Source organism: Crocuta crocuta, unplaced genomic scaffold (assembly GCF_008692635.1).
Source record: "Crocuta crocuta isolate KB4526 unplaced genomic scaffold, BGI_CrCroc_1.0 scaffold25, whole genome shotgun sequence".
Classification (NCBI taxonomy): domain Eukaryota; kingdom Metazoa; phylum Chordata; class Mammalia; order Carnivora; family Hyaenidae; genus Crocuta; species Crocuta crocuta.
This window is the reverse complement of record NW_027532015.1, coordinates 16894526-16921421: the sequence shown is the minus strand read 5'-3', so window position 1 is coordinate 16921421 and position 26896 is coordinate 16894526. Positions and strand designations below refer to the sequence as shown.

Here is a 26896-nt window from a genome sequence, read left to right as displayed (position 1 = left end):
TCATCATTTAAGTTAAATTTTCCTCCGTTATCTTTTAGGCATTACAAATATTTTTACTGATGAAACAGAAATTTTCCTTACTATGTTTTTTAAGTAGACAAGTGTTGGCAACCCCCCAGTTGTTGTTAATTAATTTCCATTAAAAACACGTGTTTTTGTAGTTTCTTAATACAGATTTTAAAAATTGTAACAGTTTGGGGCACCTGGGTGGCTCAGTCAGTTAAGTGTCTGACATTGGCTCAGATCATGATCTCACAGTTCATGGGTTTGAGCCCTGCATCGGACTCTGCTGACAGCTATGAGCCTGGAGCCTGTTTCAGATTCTGTATTTCCCCGCTCGCTCTCTGTCTCTCAAAAATAAAATATTAAAAAAAAAATTTTTTTAAATTGTAATAGTTCATTTTCATGCGAGTTATTTGCATGAAGGCTACCTGCTTACTAGTCTTCAGAATTGGTATTTAAACTGAGTCATAAATAGTAAGTGGAGGCAAAAGTAATGAAGATACTTTAACTTTCTGTTTAACTTAATTAATAATGGTTTGTATATCAAGTACTTTTTGCTTTATACTTAAATACTTGTTGAATGTTTTATGTAATATGGGTGGCATAACATATAATCCTTTCCTTTGGAAAGTACAGGGTTTTTTAGGCCAGGCATACTGTTAGTAAAATTTTCTTTCTGTGGCTAGAATGTGAAAATGCCACCCCTAAAGATGGGTCCTAGAAGTGTAAGTTCTTGCGCTGTGCACAGGGTGATAGTATGGTAGAATGTCACCCTGCCACACGGGTTAAAGGTTTGCAGCTTCGTCCACGTGCCTATGCTGTGGCCCTATAGTGCTGCCAGCCTCCTCCCGTTACTGCCCCTTGGAACATACAAATGCATGTTGAAGGCAAAGTGGGAAGCTGAGAATTGAGACATTAATTTAACTAAACTAACATGGTAGCTCTAGAATTGAAATAAAAATTTAGTATGTAATGCCTGAATTTGTCTATAGCATATCTTCATCTAAGATGTTAGAATCTGGGGTTTTAGAATTAGGTGGGATCTTAGAAACCATCTAGTCTCATTTTATACTCAATTGAAGACTATCATTCTATAACATTCTTAACTGTTGGTTAATTCTCTAGCCACACCTCCCCCCACCCCCTTTTTTCTTGAGACTTCTCTTTTGTGGAGTCCACTGCTTTCCATGTGACTCTAATTGGGTCTGTCAGTTTCCTTGTTATTCAGATATTCAGATATTTGAGAATAACTGCTATCTTTTCTTTCCTGTGCTAAATGTCTTGAGACTTCCCTCACACACTATTTTTACATCTTCTACCATCTACTTCCCTCTGGATATCTGGTTATCATGGCCCTCTTTAAATGATAATGTTTGGAAATTCTAGATATTTTGGTAGCGGAAAAAGGCTGTTACTTCCTTTGCTGTAGGCACTCGTATCTAACATAGGTTTTGTTTGTTAAGTAATATAATTACAAGTTAATGTTGTCTTAGTATAACTTAGTGTGAAGTAAAGGCTTTTCTTAAACACTTGAAAATTATTGTGGAGAGGGGCCTGGGTGGCTCAGTTGGTTAAGCATCAAGCTTTGGCTCAGGTCATGATCTGACTGGAGTTCAAGCCCCATGTCAGGCTCTGTCTGTGCTGATAGTTTAGAGCCTGGAGCCTGCTTTGGATTCTGTATTTCCCTCTCTCTCCATTCCTCCTCTGCTTGTACTTTGTCTGTCTCTCTCAAAGATAACTAAACATTAAAAAAAAATTATTGTGGAAATTTTCAGAGAGAATTACAAGGAGAATAGTATAATGAATACCCATCCATATATCTATTGCCTACATTTAACAATTGTTAAAGCATGAAACAGTAACGTGACATTTTTTTTGTCCTAAAATACAATTATATCTACTGTCAATACCTATACTTTTTTTAAATTTTAATTTTTTTAATGTTTTATTTATTTCTGAGAGAGAGCATGAGAAGGGGAGGGTCAGAAAGAGAGAGGGAGACACAGAATCTGAAACAGGCTCTGAGCTAGCTGTCAGCACAGAGCCCGACGTGGGGCTTGAACCCACAAACCGTGAGATCATGACCTGAGCTGAAGTCAGACGCTTAACTGACTGAGCTACTCAGGTGCCCCTGTCCATACCAATTCTGTACCCCAGAATAGATTGTCCAAATTTGTTTGGTTCTTGTAGCAAGATTCCAACATCTAGGGAGTCATCTGAAACTTTATCCAAATCTATTTGTTACTGAGTTCAGATTATGAAAAATACTTGCATTTTAAAGTAAATTATAAACATGACACACCTCCCTGAATATTTTGGTATGCATCTCAAAAATAAAGCATATTTGCCTACATAACCACTCTATCATTGCATATAACAAAATGAACAGTAATTCCCCAGTATATGTATTACTCAAATCCATACTGATGTCCTTCAAATATTTCCTACAACTGGTTTGTTCAAACCAGTGTTCAAAGTCCATGACAAACATATGTTTTATTTATTTTAATAAAAATGTGGACTTTAAAATTAATCAGTGTTACATTTTATTTTATTGATACTACCTAACTGGGCTAGCCCAGGAATTAACAGACTTTTTTTTTTCCCCCTTAAGGACCAGATAGTACTATTTCAGACTTGTGGGTCATTTGATTTTTATTAAAACTGCTCGACTGTGCCATATAGTCATTAGGTAACACTGGAGCATGGCATGTTCCAATAAAACTTTTTTTTACACAATAGCCACTGGCCCATTGTATAATTTGCTGACCCCTGCCTAACCTGTTGTGATCTCCATTTTTTTCCATCTATTAATGTGGCTTCTCAAGGTTTGCATCAGTTCATTAAATAATATTAATTTAGTTATAAAATTCAACTACCTGTGAATCCACCAGACAGTAATAGCTACCATTTAATTAATGCATGCTGTATGCTGTATGGACATAGATAATAGTATTTAATCCTTAAAAGAACCTTGGGGGGGGGGGGGGGTTGCAGTTATATCACCAGTTTCCAAAGGAGAAAATCAAGAAGTAAGGTTTTTCCTGTCTGTTAAACAGATACGAAAGAATACCGTCCTTTTAAAAGGCAAATGTTAGCTTGGTTACAGGCATGTGTTGAGAGACTGTCAAGTCGTCTGTTGGAATTGGGACACAAAATGTCTGTTTTCCTAATGTGCTCTTTTGAGAGCTTTATAAAGAATGTGAGGTTACTTTGGATGGTATGTCTCACTTGTAGAAAAGAACAATCTCCAGGAGGCCATGAGGGTTAATTTTGTTTGCAAATTGGTCTGTATTTGCCATTTCTCAAATCATGGATGGTAATTTTGTGGTTAAAGTGTTGGAGGCTGCTGTCCCCGTATCCTCAGATGCAACTGGAATATACTTAGGTTCTAGTATTTTATAGTTCTAGTTCTAATATCTTTTTCTGTATTCTGTTTGTTTAGTTTTGTTCTTCTGGCCTTTTATTAGGTCTTAGGGGTATTTTTGCCTTGTTTTTATGAGTAGTGTTTATTGTAGCCTTTCAGTTTCACTATCTTGTCCTGGTGTGGAAAGTATAAAATGTAATACAGGCATTACTGGTTTTACTGCGCTTCACAGATACTGCATTTTTAGCCAACAGAAGGTTTGTGACAACCTTGCACCAAGCAAATCTATTGGCACCATCTTCCAGCATTTAGAAAATTCTCTCAGTGTTTCAGACTTACTCATGATTACTGTATTTGCTATGATGATCAGTGAGCTTTGATGTATCTCTGTAGTTGTTTTGGGGCACCACGAAATGCACCCATGTAAGATGGCAGACTTAAGAAGTATTGGGTGTTTCTGACTGCTCCACCAATTGGTTGTTCCCCTGTCTCTATCCCCAGGCCCCCCTAAAGCCCTGAAACATAACAATATTGAAATTAGGTCAGTTTGTAGCCCTATGGTGACCTTTAAGTGTTCAAGTGAAAGGAAGAATTACACTGCCTTTAAATCAAAGCCAGATATGATGACGCTTACTGTCAAAAGCTGCAATAGGCCAAAAGCTAGGTCTCTTGTGCCAGTTAGTCAAGTTGTGACTGCAAAGGAAAAGTTCTTGAAGGAAAGTAAGAGTGCTACTCCAGTAAACGCACTAATGGTGAGAAAATGAAACCACTTTATTGCTGATATGGAGAAAATTGTAGTGGTCTGGATAGAAGGTCAAACCAGCCCCAACATTCCCTTAAGCCAAAGCCTATCCAGCACAAGGCCCTAATTCTCTTCAATTCTGTGAAGGCTGAGAAAGGTGAGGAAGCCGGAGAAGAAAGTTTGAAGCTCACAGAGGTTGGTTCATGGGGTTTAAGGAAAGAAGCCATTTTCATAACCTAAAAGTACAGGATGAAGCAGCAAGGGGTGATGTGGAAGCTGAGGCGAGTTCTCCAGTAGATATAGCTAAGATAATGAAGGTAGTTACAACTAAACAACAGATTTTAAATATATACAAAATAGCTTTAGATTGCAGTGAAATGCTGTTTAAGGCTTTCATACCTAGAGAGGAGAAGTCAATGCTGGCTTCAAAGGATAGGCTGACTCTCCTGTTGCAGTCTGATGTAGCTGGTGACTTTCAGTTGAAGCCAGTGCTCATTTACTCTCCTCCAAATCCCAGGACCTTTAAGAATTATGCTGAATCTATTCTGCCTCTGCTCTATAAATGGAACAGTAAAGTTTGGATGAAAGCACATCTGTTTGCAGCATGGTTAACTGGATATTTTAAGCCCACTCTTGAGACCTACTGCTCAGAAAAAGATTCTTTTCAAAATATTACTGCTCATTGACAGTGCGCCTGGTCACCCAAGAGCTCTGATGGAGATGTACAATGAAATTAACGTTTTTATGCCTGCTACTACAACATCCATTCTGTAGCCTGTGGATCAAGGAGTCATTTCAACTTTCTAGTCTTATTATTTAAGAAATACATTTCCATAAGGCTATATAGCTGCCACAGATAGTGATTCCTCTGATAGATATGGGAAAAGCACGTTGAAAACCTTCTGTAAAGGATTCACCATTCTAGATGCCATTAAGAACATTCATGATTAATGGGAAGAGGTCAGAATATCAACATTAAGAGGAGTTTGGAGGAAGCTGGCTTCAGCCCTCACGGATGACTTTAAAGGGCCCCATACTAAAGTGGAGGAAGTAACTACAGGTGTGGTGGCAACGGCAGGAGAACTAGTTAGAAGCAGAGCCTGAAGGTGGGCCTGGGCTGCTGCCATCTCATGGTCAATCTTGAATGGCTGAGGAGTTGCTTCTCATGGATGAACAAAGAAGGTGGTTTCTTGAGATGAAATCTACTGGTGAAGATGCCGTGAAGATTGTTGAAGTGACCAACAGAAGATTTAGAATATTACATACATTTAGCTGATAGCGCAGTAGCTTTAGTGGATTGAGAGGACTGACTCCAATTTTGAAAGAAGTTCTACAGTGGCTAAAATGCTATCAAACAGCATCACCTACTATAGAGAAATCGTACATGAAAGGAAGACCCAATCCATGTGAAAACCTTTATTGTCTTAAAGAAATTGCCACAGTCACCCAACCTTCACCCCAACTGCTTCACTCTGATCAGTCGGCAGCCATCAGTGTGGAGGCAGGACCCTCCACCAGCAAAAAGATTGACTTGCTGAAAGTTCAAATGATGGTTAGCATTTCTTTTTAGCAATAAGGTACTTTTTAAATAAGGTATATACATTGACTTTTTAGACATAATGCTGTTGTATACTTAATAGACTATAGTATGGTGTACACATAACTTTTATATCCACTGAGAAACCAGAACATTTATTTGAGTTGCTTTATTGAGTTGCCCGCTTTATTATGGTGGTCTGGAACCAAACCCACACTATCTCCAAGGTGTACCTGTAGTCTTTGATGCAATTTGTCTTAAGAGCCAGGAGGTGGCGGTGTTTTCCAAGCAATGCTTTAAGGTTGCAGTTTGTGAGGGTTACTGAAGTCATGTGTTTGAATACCATGGAAAAGTCAGAGAACCTAAAACACACAATGTGTTCCTGTCCATAAAATCATTGAATGAGGAAGAAGCCGCTTCAGCTTCTGGGATGCATTTATTTCTAAGACTATTTAAAATTTTTTATTGAGATACAATTGATGTGTAATGTATTTCAGGTATACAACTTAATGCTTAATACATGTATGAATTGCAAAGTAATCACCATACTATGTCATTAGCATCGGTCACCACACATAGTTACAAATTTATTTTCTTATGATGAAATCAACTCTCTTAGCAGCTTTCATATACACCACATAGTAGTACTAATTCTAGTCGCCAAGCTGTACATTATATCCACAGGACTTATTTTATAACTGGAAGTTTGTACTTCTGACCACAATTGTAATGCAGTTAATAAAAAGCTAGAAATATATTTCCTGAAGTTAGGGCAGGTGCAGTTTTGAATTATGCTTTTCATGGAGGAAATATTTGACAAATCATAGTAGGCGTTTACTTGAAACACAGGACAAAACACCTGATGAAACCATACTTTAATATTAGGCCTTGTGCAGTGAGAAAGTCATTGATAATTACATTTAAATCAAAATAGAATTAGCTTTACTTTTCATATATATGTTGTTTTTCTCTAATATAGATAGATGTTATTTTTCTATACTGTAGCAAAAATTCTAATATTTATGTTATTGTATTCTGTACAAAAAAATTGAAGAAAACAGTTTTTTAATACTATATGAAAAAACTATTGGAGTCTTGTACATTTCAAAACTTTGAGTTGAAATTTTCTTTTATTTCTACCATGTTTGCTTTTTTAAGTTATATTATTTCTACTTTTATTTTACCATTTTCTTCCATATATATTTACTTGATTTCTTGGATTGCATGCTTAAGTCATTTATATTTGTCATATAATTGGTTTCTTGAATTGAGTGCTTAAGTCATTCATATTTTTCTTTTTTATGGCCAAGAAGTATCCCATTGTGTATATATACTGAATCATTTTTATCCATTTACCCATCAGTGGACATTTAGGTTACTTCCATATCTTGGCTGTTGTAAATAATACTGTGACGACCATAGGGGTGCATATATCTCTTCAAATTAGTGTTTTCCCTTTCTTCAGATGAGTATCCAAAAGTGGACTTGTTGGATCATTTTTAATTTTTTGAGGAACCTCCATACTGTCTTTCACAGTAGCTACACCAATTTACATTCCCACTAGCAGTGCACAAGCGTTCCCTTTCCTCCACATCCTCGCCAACATTTGTTATTTTTTGTCTTTGTGCTAACATGACATAACATCATGCCATCCACAAAAAGTGACAATTTTTTACTTTTTTCCTTTCCAATTTGGATGCATTTTCTTTTTCTTACCTAATTGCTCTGGCTAGGATTTCCAATACTGTATTGAATACAAGTGGTGAAAGTGGGACTTGTTCCTGATCTCCAAAGAAAAGCTTTCAGCTTTGCACATTGAGTATGATGTTAGCTGTGGAGTGAATCTTTGTTAATATCAAGCACTACTTTCTTGTTTTACAAGAGAGCTAAATTGATTGCAAGTGGGTGTTTTGTTTGTTTGTAATGCTTCAGAGATATAGAGTCTTTCATGTAGGATGCCTCTTTCTTTTTTTAAGTACTGACTTCATATTCTATCCTTGATGTAAAACCTATTAAAGCAGTAGTAGTTTCTGAGGCTGCTTCCCAGGTTATATGCATCTAAAATACGAACATTGAGTAACGGGATGAACTGTGCTTGTGACCTATGCTTGTGACTTCATTTTTAGAGTTTAAGTTGCTAAAGTATAGACACAATTGTATTAATTTCAAGGCTTCTTCTCATTCACCAAGATTTGGTATTTTCTTGACTTATTTTTACCCTATGTATCGTCCTTGTATTCTCCCCTTAATTTTTTTTAACCTGTTTGATGTAAAAAAAAAAAAAAAACTATGTGAAGCAGTAAATTTGACACTGTTTCTTCATTTGAGTTTCCCTTTAGTGCTTTCTGTAGCCTATTTCATGGGATGTGCATTCATTAGGATTAAGCTTGGCTGCATATGACAAAAATTCAGCATCTGAGGGCCTCGAGATGGAAATGATTTTTCTCTCACATTCATTGAGTCTAGAATTAGGAAGCACAGGGAGAATAAGGAATTTCACTGTACTGGGGACTTGGGCTTCCTCTGTCTTACTGTTCCACTGTCCTTATCATCTAGTCTTATGATCACATGGCTACTTGAGCTCCAACTCTTACATCCAAACTCCAGGCAATTAAAGTGAAGAAGGGTGAAAAGACAAAAGGGGTCTTTGCTGGCTTAGTTTGGTCATTCTAAGCAATCTTTTCTTCCCAAAAGATACAAAACCGTTTTTATTTTACATTTCATTAACCATGATAGGATGGTGTGGCCCCTTGGCTATACCTGTTGCCAGGGATCCTTGAAAGTATTTACAGTATTTTATTTCTCCTAGGCACCTGGGTTCTGTTCACTGTAAAGGAAGGGTGGAATGAGTATTGGGGTGCATAGCTAAGAGCCTCTTTACATCACAGTTATTTCCTAGATTTTATAGGAAAATAGAACACCTGGTGAGGTCTAGATGGCTAAATGTCTGGGTTATAATATAATCATGAGAAATGAGAGTAAGAGATCTCTGCTCTGCTTATTGATTATTTTATCTGTATTAACTGTCATTTTTGTGTCATTATTACCAAATATATGTGCTAAGTACCTTTCATACACTCTGTATAATCCTCACCACACTTTCTGGTAGGGCACTGTATTCCATGCCATGAATGAAGAGAACCGAGACACAAATGGATTGTATAACTTTTTCACGTTCTCATAACTGGCAAGTAGTGAGCTGATCCTGCTGCTGAAGATCAGTGTTGATAACTGCCTCCGTCCTCTTTAGTAATCCATCTGCCTGCATCTCTGTGCGCTGCTACCCCTGCCCCATCCCTTGTACATAAAAATTATTTGAGCTGGCTGAGATACACAAAACACAACAAAATAAGAAGATAAGCACATTGGAGGAAATATCAAAGTAAGAAAATCCGCTGAGGCAGAGATACAAATGGTGCACAGAGTGGAATGCTCTGTCACCCTAGACAGGTGCGTCAGGCCGTGGTCTGACTTGTGTTTTGTCAGACACTAAAAGACAGGAAAACAAGCTTGAATTTTCTTTCTTGGGGCTCTTGGCATCTTCACTGTTTTAGTCATACAGTAATTTGAATCCTTAGAATACTAGTTTATCATATTGTAGCTGTAAGGAATCTTAAAGGTAATTATAATGGAATTGTTACTGTTTCTGGTATTCTATTTTGTGAGTTAGGTGAACTGAATTACCATTACTTGTGTTTTAGGATGTGGAAACCTAGTCAGAGAATTTTTTAACTGGAAATGGGTCTTATGCTTAGTAAAAACTGGGGCTCTTTTTTGTTGGTTTGTTTATAGAAATTCTCTTATCATAGTTTTGAAAGATAATATACCTCGGAAGACTGTGATCTTGACAGAAATGGTGGTGTGCTATTTGTGAGAGCTTCTTCCTATACTCAGATTTGTGAGCTCCTTNCACTGGGTGTTATGTGGAAACTAATTTGACAATAAACTATTTGTTAAAAAAAAAAAGATTTGTGAGCTCCTTGATGATAAAAGATTTTACCTTAATTCGTTTTTTTCCCCTCTGGGGTCTTCAGTGCTTCGAAGGTATTCAGTAAGTGAATAATGAATGGCTGACTAGTAAATGAGAAAAATCTATTAATAAATATTATAGTTAATATTTCCACCTCCTTAAAGAAGTCAGTCAGTTACCTAAAATAGAGGAAAGAAAAGTCATCCTTTTTTTTTTTTTTTTTNTGGCAAGTTGTATGAGGTAAGTTATAGTACCATTAATGATTGGACATTGGGACCACAAAGTCCCACCCTTAAATTTGGTGTGTTTGGAGAATTGCCACACCTGAAACAGTGGTTGTGAAGGCAGGTAGGAGGAGAGAAGTCTGGTAGGCTCCTGGTATGTAAACATTACTTATTAATTATAAGGAATAAAAGGTCCAGNAAAAAAAAAAAGGAATAAAAGGTCCAGATTTTGAAAGGTTCTGTATGACATGTTTGTTATCTTCTTAAAAATGACATTTTTAGTGGGGAACAGAAGGGACATGATTTGGTTTGAGCAACATTTGAAAAATAAATAATGTAATTAATTTCTTACATCTTAATTTTCAAGACTATATAAAATAACAGGATATTTAAGTGTAATTACTTTATTTTGTTTTATTCCTCAGGATGTGATCTTCGTGGTGGGAAGCTCAGTTTCTAAACTACCCCAATGGATGCAGACAGTGATGTTGCATTGGACATTCTAATTACAAATGTAGTCTGTGTTTTTAGAACAAGATGCCATTTGAACTTAAGGAAGATTGCTTTGGAGGGAGCAAATGTAATTTATAAGCGTGATGTTGGAGTAAGTATCTAAATTTTGATGTGTGTGCTACATAGATTGGTTTTATAGTGCTATAAATGATACACTAAAATATATTCACTCTGCAGATGGTTTATGAGTACCTTACCATGTGCTGGTTGTACTGAATACAGTATGGAGCCCCGTAGAAGGCCTCTCCCACAAAGTGCCAGCTTGTGCATATACGTATCTCCAGGTCTTAGCAAAGAACTCACAAGCTACTAAACAAAATTATTCTCTTAATTTCTTTGAACTGAAGAAGGGAATATTTGTACAGTGGTCTGTATTTATTCAAGTATAATTTTTTGCTTACGTGAACGATGCATAATATGAATGAAGTCCTTGTATATATATATATATACGTTGTGACTTTTGTAGTCTGTTGTCATACCCCTCTTTATTTAGGTAAAATAAAAATAGCTGGTATTCTTAGTAACAAATTGCTGAAAATAATATGGTTCATATCCTAACCTGGACACTTTAAATTTTAGTTTTTGTTAGACCTATATTATTTCAAATAAAAGCATTGATAAATTGCCCTTAACTTTATTGAGATTAACAGAAGTGACAATACATGTTCATTGGTTTTTATAAACCAAATGATGTTGAGATATGTATCTTATATTATTATGAAAATTATGAATGTAAATGAAGGCTCTAAGCTCTAAAAATTAGGTGCAGTATGCCTCAGTAAATTATCATTAGTTCTTAGTACTACAAACTAAGTTAAGGGGAATTAAATTAAAAATTAATAGTGAGCCATAATTAAGATTTTCAAGTTCATCAGCAATGCCATTGTCACCTAAATAAAGGAATGAATATATCTGCTAAAAAAGTGTAGAGAGTAAAAGGCCTAACGCTGTTTTGGAACTTGTGCACACCATGGGCCAAGGAGGTCATTCTCCCTGGGAAGACGGCTGAGAAGGTTAAGCAGATGGATAAGCTGGTGGTGAAGGACGTTTAAATGCAGAATAAACTCAGTTTCATGTTTCTCCGCCACTTGTGTGTGAAATTTTATACTGTCTTTTAGTTTAAATTTTATTTCGACTCTTTCGTAAATTTTATCCTTTCCGATTTAATAGCTTTGATAACAGTTGGAGAATATGACATATGACAGAGGAAGGGCAAAACTCAAAATGTAACAAAAGTTTGAAGGAGAAATGCCTGATTCTTATGCTATTGTATGCAGTAAACATTTCTCTTACGGACAGTGAACATATAATTAATATTTCCATAAGTGAAAAATTACAATGAAAATTTAAATTCATTGTTCTCTTGGACCTTAGTGCCTGACCAATTTATGCTCATTCTGTAGATAATTTCTTTCAAACCCACAGCTTTTTTAAATGCCTTTCATATCTGAGGAATCTAAAATTACATGTCTAGCTCCACCATTTTTCCTGCATTCAAGATTTGTATATTGAACTTGAACTTGTAGTAGGCATCTCAACTGTGAGATACAATCTAAAGTAGCGATGAATACCGAGAAGCAGCATAAAGCAAGGTAGGAGGCAGGGAACAGCAGAGGGATGTGTGCTTTGATGGAGTGGTCGGGGAAGGCCTTTCTGTCTGACAGCTGGTGAGAGACTTGACTGAAGTGAGAATATTGAGGGAAGAATATTCTGGATGAAAGTAACAATTACTGCAAAACCCCTGAGGTGTGAACAGGTTTGGCATGTTGTAGTGGAGTGCAAATGTGGAGTGCGAATTGCAAATTCCAGTTATGTGACCAGGGTCGAATGAGAGTTGGAAAGTGTACAGACTTGTAGTACATTGATTTCAAGTATACAGTAAGAGATTCATGCAGAGCTTGTATTTTTAATTAGTTAAATGTCCTTTTGGATTAATATGTTCTTTGTATTCAGTATGGAACTTGATTTCAGAATGAATGATTTGGAGAACATTTATTTATTTCAGTCTCGGGTAAGCATCAAGCAGTAGTTAAACTTTTATTAAAATGTCCACAGAGAGCAGAACCGTAAGTGAAAATTAATATTTAATGTGTAATCAGCTTTTTGTGTGTTTTTTTTGTTTGTTTTTTTTGTTTTTTGCAGAAAGTATTAATGAAGCTTAGAAAACCTAGAATCACAGCTACGATTTGGTCCTCAGGAAAAATTATTTGCACTGGAGCAACAAGGTAAATTTACTTGGATTTTTAATGTTTCCTTTGTGGGAAGGACATTTTCCCAGTTAAAATCATGTGTGTAGTTTGTCATGTCTGTCTGTATAAAATTTATTTCCTGTGTAACTGACAATCTTTTTGTCTCCTTAAAACCATAGTGAAGAAGAAGCAAAATTTGGAGCCAGACGTTTAGCCCGCAGCCTGCAGAAACTAGGTTTTCAGGTAACGTTTTCAAAAAACATCCAAACTGCAAATATTAAAGGAATTAGTTTATAAAGTTAATTTTTTTAATTTAACAGACTGAAGAAATCATGCAAAACTGTTTTTTACTGTCCTTCAGTACGAAAACTTTGTAGTGAACTCACGCATGTGCGTACGTGGAAGGTTCCTGGCTTTGTCCCTGCCCCTTTCTCATAGTCTTGTTACCTCACGAGTGACCTGCCTGTTCAGCTCTTCAGGTGGTTCGCTTCTCACACACACACAAAACCATGTTTTTGATGATCTCAGAAGTGCTTTGTCAGGATGAAGAATAGGGAGTAGGGCCCTGTGTTTAAAAAGTGGAAGCACATTTGTTTTTATTTATAGATAGCTATCACATAAATTATAAAGAAGAAAAAATATATTAGAATGAAACTTGCATAGATGTATGCATTTCATGGCTAAGGGTAAGCAGGTTATAGTTAGTGAGAACATTACCATTATAACAGGGAATTATTATTTAAAAATATGCAGAACTTCCTGAATCTGTGCTTTAGACATAACTGTATTTGCTGTTGTAAGTTGAAAACATTTCACATGAATAACTAATACTGAGTATACACCTGTGTATAAGAACTCAGAAAAGCCTGCATTCTGTAAAATCAATCAGCTGTATTAAAAATGACGTGAATCCTGGGGCACCTGCGTGGCTTTGTTGGTTAAGCATGTGGCTCTTGACTTCGGCTCAGCTCATGACCTTGTGGTTCGTGAGTTTGAGCCCTGCATCGTGCTCTCTGCTGTCAGTGCAGAACCCGCTTCAGATCCTCTGCCTCCCTCTCTCTCTCTCTCTGCCCCTCCCCCACTTGCATGCTCTCAAAAATAATTTTTTTTTTAAAAACTAACATAAATCCAAAACAAAATGCACGTTGTATAGAAAGGGACATTGTATGATTGGCTTGCTGTGTTAAATCCATGGTTTAGTCCACAAAAAGTAAACGCTGGTTGGCGGGCTCTTACTTGTAAAGTGACCATCGCTGGTATGTTAACTTTATCAAATATCATTTTATGGAGGCATAAATTTGGTAAAATTAGTATGTAGTATGGACTTGTTATGTCACTTGCAAATGATGAGTAAATGAAAGAAAAATAAGATGGGTTGAAGGGATGGGCCCGAGCTGTATGGAATTCGAATGAGCAGTGAGTAGTGGGAAGTTGAGTTTCTCTCTGTCCTCCTCAGTCTTCTCTGAGGTGGAAGGTTCTAGAAAAGCACCGAAGTACTGGTGATGAGAGAAGGGGAGGATTGGTGCTTAAGGAAAGTGGTGATATTGAGAGACTTGACTGATGGCAGTGCCACTTTGGACAGTGCAGTGACTTTCATCAGCTGCCTCGTGCAAGTACTCAGATGGAAAATAGTTAACCCAGAATTGTAGTTTTACTGGGAACGTTTCAAAAGATAATAAGATACAACCATTCAAGTTATTGGCAGTAGTGACTGAAGTTACTTTTTAGCCTTGGAGTTTGTCTTAGCTTAACATTAGAAGTGTTGAGACAAATCCCAGTTTAAAGCATCATTTTCTCACTCTACCACCACCACCCCCCCAAAAGAAAATATCTAACTAATCTCACAGAAATATCTTTTTACCTTACTGCCTATAAGAAAAAGTCTGACCCTTTGGAGCTCAGTGTATACTCAGTATTTATTTATTTAAGTGGCAACTTCCATTTTGACTCTTGAGAAGGAGAACTCTGCTCTAATTTTTTAAATCACTATTCTTTCTCCTATCCCAGTAGTTTAAATATCCCACTTAAAGTTTAAAGAAATAAAACATAAGATTCAAAAGACCCAGATGTTTTAATCATGCAAATATCTCGGGTTTTATTTACCTTTTTGATGAAGTTTTTGACCTTTTTCTTTAATTACAGTTGACCCTTGAACAACACAGGTTTGAACTGTGCAGATCCACTTACATACAGATATTTTTTGATAAATATAGTACAGTGCTATAAATGGACTTTCTCTTATGATTTTCTTAATAACATTTTCTTTTCTCTAGTTTTATTGTAAGAATACAGTATATAATATGTATACAAAATATGTGTTAATCGACTATTTATGTTATGGGTAAGGCTTCCAGTCAATAGTAGGCTATTTATGAGTAGTTTTTGGGGGGTCAGAAGTTATTCGTGGACTTTTGACTGGCAGAGGGCACTAATCCCTGTGTGGTTCAAGGGTCACCTGTAATGGTAGTAAGAAGTCACTGATAATTAAAATACTACATATCAGTTCTTCATATGTTGTTCTTTCTTGTTTGCGTTTATTTTTAAGGAAACAGTTATTTATAGTTGCCCTGATGTACAGTTTTTTTTCTGATGAGCAATTTTTTTTGTTTCAAAATAATTCATTGAGTTGTGCTTCTCTCCTGAAGGTAATATTTACAGATTTTAAGGTCGTTAACGTTTTGGCAGTGTGTAATATGCCCTTTGAAATCCGTTTGCCAGAATTCACAAAGAACAATAGACCTCATGCCAGGTAGGTCTTCGAAGAATCAAGACAGCTTACTAAATTTGTAATTGCTTGTCAGCCTATAAATATTTATACTAATTGTGATTTGTCTTTTTGGATAGTTACGAACCTGAACTTCATCCTGCTGTGTGCTATCGGATAAAATCTCTAAGAGCTACGTTACAGATCTTTTCAACAGGAAGTATCACAGTAACAGGTATTTTATAATTTGAAACCAAGTGAGTCAGACACTTAACCCACTGAGCCACACAGGCGCTCCAAGAGAATTTCATTTCGTAAACTTCATCGAGGTTTTACATAAGCAAAATATTCATATAGATGGGTACCTGTCACGTATCATGATTTATCATGTCTTACGTGTATTTTGTTATATATCTTTTGAATCCTGAGTATTTGGAAGAGGTGGTTTCAAAGACCAGGCATGGATGTCAAAGGACAGCAGTAGCACACAGGACGGTTTTTAACAGCACTGTGCTTGTAAATTGTACGGAGACATCACTTAGGAGTTAGGCCCAACCTTTGACTAAATTGAGTTCAGGAAAATTTCTTTGGTGTCCTTGAATTTTTCTTTTTATTCCTTTAGTCCTTAACAGAAAATACACATTCTTGACACCTTTAGACCCTGAACAAATAAGTTTTAGTTTTGACTCATTCTATGGGTTTTCACATCTTCCTTGGAGACTTTTAAAGCCTACTGCCAGGGTCATGCCTGAATCTTAAAATGGAACGGGAACAAATCCATCTCTTCCCTTCTTTCAACTGTCTTTTTACATTTTGGAGCGTAGGCTTCTGCGGAGCCCCAAGGTCTGTGGATAAGTCCCTATTAATTTAGAGTTTATGATGCATAGGTAAAATCTATATTTGAGTTAATAGGTAGCTTAACAACATAACAAACTGAAGACAGTTGGGTTAGTTAGTATACATTATATATTTACATCGGGAACATCCTATGAAATGTTAGTGAACAGGTAGTGAGTGGTTCCCATACACAAAGCACTATCCTCTGTTGGAGAAGGAATCAGGAAGGAGCAGACCCTGATAACACGTGGTCAGTACCTTCAGAGAGTTCACAGTGGGTACAATATGTATGTTTTTAAGATCTTTCAGAAGAGTTAAGTGTACATTAGTGAAACCATTTTTATTAAAATGTTTTATGAAAATATCTTCTTTTAATGTTTCTTTTTAGCTATTTAAATGAAAGATTAAATTTTTTAAAAGCTAGTTATTCCTAACATTATATGTATTAATTCATATGTAGCGTCACCTCATTCCCGTGTGTGTGTGCGTGCGTGCGTGCACGCGCATGTATGCGCTTCCCTATTCACTGAGCAAGCTGTGCAGATGAATGGCCAGATTAGTAATAAACATGGTGGGGAGAGGGTAGTGAGTACTAATCTGTGGGGCCTTATAGACCATTTAGTTTGTAACAGCTCTCTGATCTCCCAGTACTTGGAAGCAGCTTTGTTGTACTTTTACTGGGTTCCTCAGTACTCCTGTGAGCACCAGAGGTGGCCTAACCAAAAGCCAGACTCCAGTGACCAAAAGGATAGTGACCAAAATGTCCACTCCATTTATCATTCCTGCCTTTACTCAGTATCTAACCGTGCTTAACTTCCCCTTGCTGTGTCACAGTAGTCTGTGTGTGATTTTTATATACACCATCTTCACCCTGGGGCCCTGAAACAAGATGAATCACATCATTTTGTGTTTCAGATTTCCTCTAATTGTTCAGAAAAAAATTGTATTCTGTTGGATTTTGCTGTGACTGTCTAATTATGTAAAGTGTAGATCTTTTTAAAAACAACCCCATATTCTAAACCGTGTGAATATTTTCAGTTCTGGGAAATCCGCGTTCCTGGCGCTCTTCTCACCCCTTCCTCTGTTGTGTTTGGTACAGGGCCCAACGTAAAGGCTGTTGCTACTGCTGTGGAACAGATTTACCCATTTGTGTTTGAAAGCAGGAAAGAAATTTTATAATTCATCGCTTAATTGGTTAGAATCCCTAACTGAGCACCTTTTAAAACCTGCTGCACATTGGACTCAAAACAGAAGCAAAACTGGACCAACAGTAATTGAGGAAATAGACTCTTTTATTCATTCACGGCTACGTGTGTAAGCTCCAGGCCCTTTGGATTTTATTTCAGACCTTGCTGTAATATAAAAAGGAAGTTTACAAGACATGACATTGCTGCTTTTACAAAAGGACATTCTATTTATTTTCGCAGTAATTCTCATGTCCCCGTAAGCAGAGCTGTCACAGTGTGCACTACCTTAAACTGTTCTGTTGTTGTCATTATTTTTTTTTCCAGTTTGAGCTAATGTGCTTTATTTGTGAATAGTCTTTCACATTTTTGTATGCTGAATATGGGCACCAAAGAACCTGTAAAAGTTATCTTTTTCAATTGAATGTGCACAAATAAAAGTTTGGAAAAGATCTCTCTTCATATCCATTCTGTAACTTTTATTCCCCATTTTCTATTTTAACAAAAATTGTATTCACAATTCCTTTTTTCTTTTTAATCTATGCAAGCTTAGACTTTTCCTAAAAGTGTGTTGGCTTCTTTTTGAAGTGTATTTTGTAAATATATATATGCCGCGTGTGTATAGTATCTTTTAATGCTCTGTTACCAAATATCAAATAGGCATTTTTTCCTCGCAGATTAGAAATAAAAATATGTATATAAATTCTAGGGAATGAACCGGAGTAGAACTTTATAGATTAAGCATAATGTTTTATGTTGCTAATTTAATATGATAGAACATGTTACATATCTTTTAAAAGTTACAAAATTGTAGTTTTAAAAAAGCAAAACCTCTTACCTATGAGATGGATGTGAGAAAGAAGCTCTGATGGGTTGTACCTCATATGTACTTTTGTGATTCTGGTAAGACTCAACTCTAGTTGTAGGAAAGTAGTAATCTTAGGTTGGTGTTCAAGGCTATACTAAGAGTCTTGTCAGAAGTTGATACATTGTGCTGTTTTAACAAGAAGTGCCCACAAGCTGCCTCTGTGCCACAGTATAATTATAATATAGTTCAACTTGAACTTGAAAGCCATTTTGCAAGATATGTTTTTCCCCTTGCTGTGTCTTATTTAATGGAGCTGAAGAGTGACTGACTACTCAGTATATGGGATTGCTCCTCTTAAACTGACAATAAATATGCGTTTGTGAAACATTGGTCTCTGGCTCACCCGTGTGAGCCCTGGAATGGTCATGCACGATCGAGCTGCACTTGGGCTCCACGGCTGGGGTTTGGAGTTTAGTAGACCCAATAATGATGTCAATTAGAAATAAAGCTGAGTGGAGGAGGGTCCAGTTAGCTTCTCAGTAGAATCTTAACCAGAGGCAGTATTCCAACACAATCTTCCACTAAAACCTGAATTTCCAGAATGTTTTGAAAGCTTCATGAAAAATTGCAACATCTCAACCTCCATATTCGAGTACATTTTCCTTACCATCTTATAACGTCTTCCAAACCTCACTGAATTTACTGCACTGAACAATATACATTATTTTAGATTTATTTTTATCTCCTTTCTTCTCGATGTCTTTCCCTACCGAGCCTCTCACTCTTAAATGGGGGGCAAAGGCTAACTTATATTTTCTTTCTTGTGAAAGATTTAATTGTGGTTTTTCAAACTTCACCCCCTCTCTTTCCCTCTCTCTCTCTTCTTTACATTGTGTGTATCTGCTTCATGTACACTCCAGTAGGATAGGTAGATCTCATAAAATATATAGAGGATACAGTTCAGTGAAGAAGTCACAGGCTCTGGACAGACTGTTTTAAAAACTGAGATTTTCCACTTAGCTTTAATTTACAGTGATAAGTGACCTGTTTTGTAATGTTCACACACACACACACACACACACACACACACACACAAGAAATGTAGAAAAGAGGGAAAAAAACATGACTATATGGCCAATGTGCAGATCCAGATGTTGTAATACTTTCAATATTTGAGTGACTTGAAAAGTAAGTGGATCAGTAGCTCATCAAACGCTTTGTCAGAAAAGAGGAAGAAAGACAATCTATCCAGTTCAGGTTTCAAGGCTGCTGTGCGCATCTCCCAGCAAAGTGTCCTGGCTGACCCGCTGCACTTAACAAAGCTGGTAGGAATGGGCTCATCTGATGTCTTCTGCTGGCTCCTCCCAAGTGCTGTACGTTTTTTTTTTTTTATAAATAAAAACTGTGAATATATACATACAAATTATAAGTATTCCCCCTTTTTTATTTTTGAAAACCAAAAAGCTCTGATTGGGGGCATATTGGGTAAAAATTTGAAGACTGAATTATTCAGTCACAGACTCGGGATAATAAAAGAAACATGTAAGAGCGTTTAAGATACTGATGTTGAAATGACCAGTGATAAACCACCTAAATTTATGAACAATTTCCTACCCATTTATGATGAATGGCTAAAAACAAATAGCTAATGTATATACTTTGAAGGAAACGTGTAACAGTTTTGTTAAATATCTTACAATCTGTGATGCTTGGCAAAGAAAAAAATTCATATCAATTACCTGTCTTGACTTTAAAAAAAAAATCTCAACATATAATTCCACTGAAGATTCATAATAAATTTCTTAAATTGATCCTCTACAGAACACATTTTTCCTTCTCCTTCCAAAATACGAAATGAAAAACATGCTCTAACTCGCATGGGCAATGTGCTGTGGTAGAAGTAAGATCTCAAATCTCCTTCTTCATAACTTTCCCTGCCAATTTTCATTATGTGATGCATTTCAGAATCAGGACTTGTAGTTATTCTCCGGAGTCTCTCCTAGTACAGTTTCACTGTTAATTACATAGATTGGTAGTCTCTCCGTTTTGTTATAGGGGAGTTACTAGGCTATATACCCTTCTGTCAAACTGGGGCAGTTTGTTAGGGGCCAGTAGGAAAATCCCAACCTAAATAACAAAGGGTTTTGGCTCTTAGGATTCTCTTTTCTTTAGGCCAGTCATAATCTGTTACTCTTTCTCAAGTTCGGTTATTCATGCTTTACGTTTCTGTGTGCCTCCTGTAGCTTATAATAATAATTTAATGGGTTACTCCTTAAGTGGGTCAAGATTCTTTATTGTAGATTTTCTGTCGTCATATCCAAATTGGTAAAATGCCCCACCAAGTCCTAATATTCAAACTGGAGAAATGCAGAAGAGAGCAATTCATTGCTGTGTGGGTAAGAGCCCAGGTCTCTGGTACAGCTGATGGCCTCTGTTTCATCATAGAGAACACAGTGAAGGAATCGTCCTGATGTCTACATCTGCCGTCATCTGAAAGTCAGCATCAATGATAGCCATAACCTGAGGTAGTGATATTCCTGAGGAGTGCAAAGAGTGGCAGGAAACTATGGATTAAGTCATCATGAAAGCCTTACAAGGAGAGAGTTTTATAAGCTTGACTGAATAACTCAAACCTAATCAATTAGAGGTTTGGATAAATAATCTAATGGCCTGATTCCTTTCCTAATGTTTTACTAACAGTTACTACTAAGTGTATATGGTCCCAGGATTTTAAAATTGTCTTTTCTATTCATATTTTTTTAAATGGATGGAAAAGTGTCCTTTTAATCAACTATTGCAGAATTGTTTCTTTTAATATTTTATAATACATAAAATTTATAAAAGAGTATTTTGCATTACACTGTTCATAATTCACAAAATAAGCTGCATAATCTTTGTACTTGTTGAACTATAATTAGGAATTATCACTGAAATCCTAGCCAGGATCCTAACCTAATCTAGAACATAGGTGCAATTGTCCACATGATGTCCTGGTTCTTTTGTACAGAAGACCCAGTGCAAGTACTATCATTGTGGGCAAAAAAACCTGTAAGCTCGTGTTCAGGCCACTCGTGTCTGGATAATAAAGCTACAACTGGCCTCTGTATGTACATACCTTAAGGCAGAAGTTGATCGCATTACTAGTTCATAGTTTTTCAAAGGTTGCTCTGTGAAAAAGGTGGAAAGCATTGAACCAGCGAGTATTTTTTTCACCTAGTATCCTACTCAGAGTAAGAGATCACTTGGCATCTTGTACCTCATTTACCTTTTGAGAGGTGGACGTTAAAGGTTGTCTTTATAATTTTAGGGTGTCCCTCTAAAACTAGCTCCATGACACTAAGGAAACAGGGGAGTGGCCAATATGTATTGGTACAAAGACACTCTTCTAATTGTTCTTATACTTTATCACCATTTGTAAGATTTGAGGCCATCAGATCTCTGGAGAAGGCTGCCTTGCTTGTCCGCTACCACACAGCTTTTTACACCCCCAGAGCTGCTCCTGGAGGTTTTCTTTTTTGAAGCTGTTTTGGCACTAATTCCTCTTGATGATGACTCATAAAACAAATGTTGTTTTTCACAAAGTTCCTGAAAGAGAAAGAGGCACTAATGAAAATGTCATTCTTAGTTTATAGTACTGGGGGGAGTGTGGGAAGGGTGTAGGCTGTTATTTTTTTAAATCATTCTGGGGCTCTAATGTTTTAGCTAAGCAAAAAAAAAAAAAAAAAGACATTTTCATTGTAAAACTTTGATGGATCCTGAAATTCAGTATACCGCAGAACTTTGGTCAATCTCATGCAAAGGGTAAAGTGGGGAGGGCGACTTCTCAGAACACAATCAAGGCATTCCTACCTGCAGAGTCCAAGGATTGTATTACATAGAACTACTGGAGATAACATCCCGGATCCTAGTTTATTTTCCTCCACTTCTCAAACTCTATTAATACGCCTATATGTATATCTACATTGTCTGCCTTCTGCACTATCCCCTTGATTCTGCATTAATAATTTTTTTCTACAGGATTATTCTTGCCAGGATAAAAATATTTTCTAGTATTTTATGCTTATTTAAAAATGAAATAAAGGGTTCCCTGGGTGGTTCAGTCGATTCAGCATCCGACTATGGCTCAGATCACGATCTCACAGTTCATAAATTCAAGCCCTGCATCAGGCTCTCTGCTGTCAGCGCAGAGCCTGCTTTAGATCTTCTGTCTCACTTTCTGCCTCCCCACTTCTCTCTCTCAAAAGTAAATAAACTTAAAAAAATGATTAAAAAAGAAACAAAGCCACCTTTGAACCTCCTCTTTCCAAGATCTTTTCCTGTAATTTAACCAGTTACTTAAGTAGCCACTATGCACCTGGTACTATGGTGGGTACTGAAGATACAGTGGATATAGACTCCTGCTTTCAAGGAGCTTACATTTTAATAAAGGAGATAGGCACATAAGCATATAATTTCAAGTAGTAAAAGTGCTAATGAGAAAAGCAAATGGAAAGGAAAAGAATGAAAGTAGTTGGGTGAGAGGTGATTATCCTGCTGGCATAGCTCTAAAGAGGTGACATTTGATCAGAAACTAACAAGAAAGGAACCATGTAAGCATTGGAAGCACGATGCTTATGGATCAGAGCGTGGCGAGTATACGAATGACAAGATGAGGCTGGACAGATAGGTGGCGGCCATAGTCAGAAGTTTGCATTTTATTTGAAATGTAATTTGAACCATAGGATTTTGAGCTGAGGAATGACATTTGTAAAAGATCAATCCAACTGCCCTGTGGAGGACAGACTGTAGAGGGCCAGGGCTGGAAGACCAGTGCGGAGGTTAGTCTAGTCCAGGTGAAAGATGGTGGCTGGAACTCAGAATGGTACTGGCAGAAGGTGTCAGATTCGTGGTATGTCTTGTTAACAGAATTAAGGAGACTTAGTGATTAGTATGGATGTGGGGCATAGTGATTATTGTGGATGAATCCTAAGCATCTGTCTTGAGGAGCCCCTCCCCACAACCCCCAGGCAGAAGGCTTATGGAAGAATGTGCGTGCATGTGGGTGAGTGGGACTGAAAATCAAGAGTTCTGTGTAGGTGATGTTAAGCTAGAGATGCCTATTAGATATTCCATCCAAAGATGTTAAGTAAGCAGTTAGATTTGGAAATTTGAAAGTCAGGTAATAGGTCAAAACCTGGAGACAGACATGTGGGAGTCATCACTTTATGGATGGAATATAATACCTTAGGGATATAAGAAGTAAATGTAGATATAGATCTAAGGACTGAGTCCTGGGCACTACTGTTTTTAAAGGCAAAGAGGAGGAGGAGGAGGAGGAGGAGAGGAAGGAAGCAAAGGAGACCAAGAAGCGACTAATTCAGGTAGGAGGAAAATAGGGAAGGGTGATATTCCAGAAGACAAGTGAAAACAAGCATTTGCAGATAGGGAGCATGAGGAACTGCACAAGTGCTTCCGGAAAGTCAAGTAACAGGGACTGAGAACTGTCCCTAAGGTTTGATAACTTGCAAGTCCTAAGTAGCCTTCGGAGTTAAGAACATGAGCAAGTCTGCGTGGTGTAAGTTCAAGAAAGAATGGAAGGTGAGGACATAGAGACAATACAGAGCACAGTAGAACCTTGGTTTGAGAGCATAATTCGTTCCACAAACATGCTTGTAAAACAAAGCACTTGATTATGAATGCAAATTTCAAGAACCACTGGCTCAGTTGTGATCATGTGACATTTGGCATCACGTGATACTCGTATTGCAAGACGTTGCTCATATATCAAGTTAAAATGTATTAGGAATGTTTGCTTGTCTTGCAGAACACTCGCAGAACAAGCTACTTGCCATACAAGGTTTTAGTGTACTTGAGAACTGAAAAGTAGGCAGGAAAGGGGTTGGTTCCTGGAGGGAGCTTGAAGTCATGAGAGGTATATTGTTTATTTTGGTAAATATGCAGCTCTGTGTGTGTGTGATGATAACCTCACAGAAGGGGGAGGTTGATGGCATTCGGTTCATAAAGGGTAGAGCTGGCATAGACAGAAGATATGGGCATACATGTAGGTAATTTAGTAGATGGCATGGAGGATGAGTTGGTCTCTTCATTTCTGTTTTGTCAGTGATCTAAAAAGGCAAGATCAGCGGCAGAGAGGAAGTGGGAAGAATGTTCGAGGCTTGAGGAAAGAGTATAGAGTGTAAAGTAATCCACTTGGAGAGAAGGGAAATCAACTCTCCACTTGCCTGAAGACCTACTTGAGATTTGTGTTCATAAATTTATAATCAGTCTTGTCAGCGCAGTTGTGTGTTTTCTTCGGCCACATGTAGCCCTTTGGATGCGGGGATAAAATAAGTTAAGGAATGGTTTCATCAGAGTTGGTTTTCCCCTAAATGTTGGAGGAAGAGCAGGCAGGGGATAGGGTGTGGTGGTGGTCCGTGGAGTCTGAGCGGGGGAAGCGAGGACATGGTGATGGCTACTCAGTGGATTGCAGGCCCTGGTGTGGCAAAGATTTGTTGAGGTGCTGGTCCTTGAGAAAGCGAGCTGGGACGCAGAGCATCCACAGGGCGAGTGGTCATGACAGTCTATGTTAAGACCATCCTGCTTGCTTCCCTTCGTAGCAAAACTGGACAGAAGGATGTAGCTGATTTTCTCACTTCATGAACGTCTGGTCCCTTCTCAAGCCTCAAACGGTTTTTCTGTACTGTCACTCCACTGAGACTGCCTGACAAGCCTGCGGTCACCTCACTCTTTGTACTTGACCTCTCAGCAGCTTTCAGCACCATCTGGTCCCATCTTCCCAGAACACTTTTTTTTGGCATCGGTGATCCCATGGTCTCCTGGCTTTCCTCCAGACTCACTTTCGGTTCCTTTTCAGTCTTTTTGGATACTCCCTCTCTTCTGTTTGATCTCTAAATGTTGAATTAACCTAGGGCTTGGTTCTGGACCTCATTTCCCTCTCACTGCTCTCTGACTAGATTTCATCTGGTCCACAACTTAAATACCACCTACAAACTACATACCACCCCAATCTGACCCTATCCCTGAGTGCCTTTCAGACTTATTATATATCCTGCAGCTGACTAATAATACATCTATCTATTGCCTAATGGTCATCTCAAAATGAATATACCTAAAACAGTACTCTGGAATCTCTCCATCCCTGAAACCTAGTCCTCCTGGCTGCCCTAACTTGCCATCCATGTTGTTTCTTAACATTTAAGTATCATCTTGACTACTTCATTGCCTCACTCTTATATCCATTCATTCATTCATTTATTCATTCAGTAACTTTATCTGAGATCAATAAACCAGTGAGGCTGATAGAGAAGTGCTCTAAGAACTAAGCCTTGGGGAATGAAAGCTTTAAGATAGTGGGAAGATAAGACGGAACCAGTAGAGGATGCTGAAGGGGTGACTGACAGGAGACAACCAGTCACTGGGTCCTCAAAGGCAGTGAAGCAAGTATTTCAGGAAGGAAGGCATGCTCACCTCGGTCCAATTCTAGGGATGGTCACCATGGTAGCCATTAAGATGAAGACTGAGAACTGACCAGTGGCTTTAGCAATGGAGAGCTCACCTCGGTCCAATTCTAGGGATGGTCACCATGGTAGCCATTAAGATGAAGACTGAGAACTGACCAGTGGCTTTAGCAATGGAGAGGTAACTGGTACGTTACAAAGAGCAATTTCAGCAGAGTGGTGGCCATAGAAGCTTATTGGAGCAGGTTCATAAGAGAATGGGAAAAGAGGAGTTGACAATGAATATGCTAGAATTTGCTATAAATGGTAGCAGAAAAACAGCAAAAGCTAAAGAGAAAAATGGAATCAAGGCCATTTAAAATTTTTTTAATGTACTATTTATTTTTGAGAGAGAGAGAGAGAGAGAGAGAGAGCATGAGCAGCAGGGGAGAGTCATAGAGAGAAGGAGACACTGAGCTAGCTGTCAGCACAGAGCCCGACGCAAGGCTTGAACCCTCCAATTGTGAGATCATGACCTGAGCCGAAGCCAGGTGCTCAACCGACTGAGCCACCCAGGCGCCCCAAGGCCGTTTTTGTTTTTTGTTTTTTTTTAAGATTGGGAAAAATTACACAGGGTTTCCATGCTGGTGAGAAGTCAAGATAAAGGGAGAGGTACAATGGGCAGGATGCATGGGTGAGCAGAGATAACTGTCAGAGGATGTTCTGGAAAAGGCATGGAGGAGAGCATGAAGTGGTTGGCCTCATACAGGAATACTGAGGCCACCAGAGAAAACCCAGTGAGATGGTAGTGTATTTGGATACAAACACTTATGTGCAAGATTATGGAAGTTCCCTTCTGATTGTGTCCATTTTTCTCAGTAAAGTCAGAGACAAGGCCATCAGTGGGAGTGAACAGGGCTACGGAAGAAGGGAGATTTCCAGAGAAAGAAGGCCGTATGGAGCAGTTGTCTAGCAGGCAAGCAGTTAATGGGCCAGGGACATGTGCGATGGCCAGGCAGCACTGAAGGCCACTTGAGGTCGATGATCATGATTTAAAATGAGAAAAACCCAACCCTGCGCTTGTGTGCTTTCTCAGCCACTTTCAGCTGTGTGACTGCAGAGGCTTACTTGGCATGCCTCAAAATGTAAATCAGATCATGTCACTCCCTGCTTAAAATATTTTAGTTGCTTCCTATTGCACTTAGAATGAAATCCAAACTCGCTGGGCCTGCAGAGCTCTGTACGCTAGTCTCTACTGACTTTCTGACTAATCTCACACAGACTCCAGCTTCCTGGACTTCTTGCTGTTTCTGGAACAGGTCAAGTGCATTTCAGATTAGCCTTTGCACTAACTGTTCTCTCTGCCCAAATTCTTCTTCACC

The 26896-nt window shown here is 37.9% G+C and overlaps 2 protein-coding genes across 6 annotated transcripts in view; one reads left to right on the top strand and one right to left on the bottom strand.

Moving 5' to 3' along the window:
• The window catches only part of TBPL1 (TATA-box binding protein like 1), a 33405-nt gene extending 15683 nt beyond the window's left edge, over positions 1 to 17722 (top strand). For all 3 annotated transcript variants that reach the window (XM_077776151.1, XM_077776149.1, XM_077776150.1), the window contains 6 exons: positions 10269 to 10447; positions 12499 to 12581; positions 12725 to 12788; positions 15191 to 15294; positions 15390 to 15484; positions 17186 to 17722. In XM_077776151.1, the coding sequence (XP_077632277.1) occupies positions 10313 to 10447; positions 12499 to 12581; positions 12725 to 12788; positions 15191 to 15294; positions 15390 to 15484; positions 17186 to 17265 (561 nt within the window). In that variant the 5' untranslated portion in view covers positions 10269 to 10312 and the 3' untranslated portion in view covers positions 17266 to 17722. The remainder of the gene's footprint in view (positions 1 to 10268; positions 10448 to 12498; positions 12582 to 12724; positions 12789 to 15190; positions 15295 to 15389; positions 15485 to 17185) is intronic.
• A 1491-nt stretch (positions 17723 to 19213) lies between these two features.
• SLC2A12 (solute carrier family 2 member 12) overlaps positions 19214 to 26896 on the bottom strand; it is a 57693-nt gene continuing 50010 nt past the window's right edge. For 2 of the 3 annotated variants that reach the window (XM_077776146.1, XM_077776145.1), the window contains one exon: positions 19214 to 21663. In XM_077776146.1, coding sequence (XP_077632272.1) covers positions 21558 to 21663 — 106 coding nt within the window. In that variant the 3' untranslated portion in view covers positions 19214 to 21557. The remainder of the gene's footprint in view (positions 21664 to 26896) is intronic. The other variant, XM_077776148.1, reaches the window with a different exon arrangement.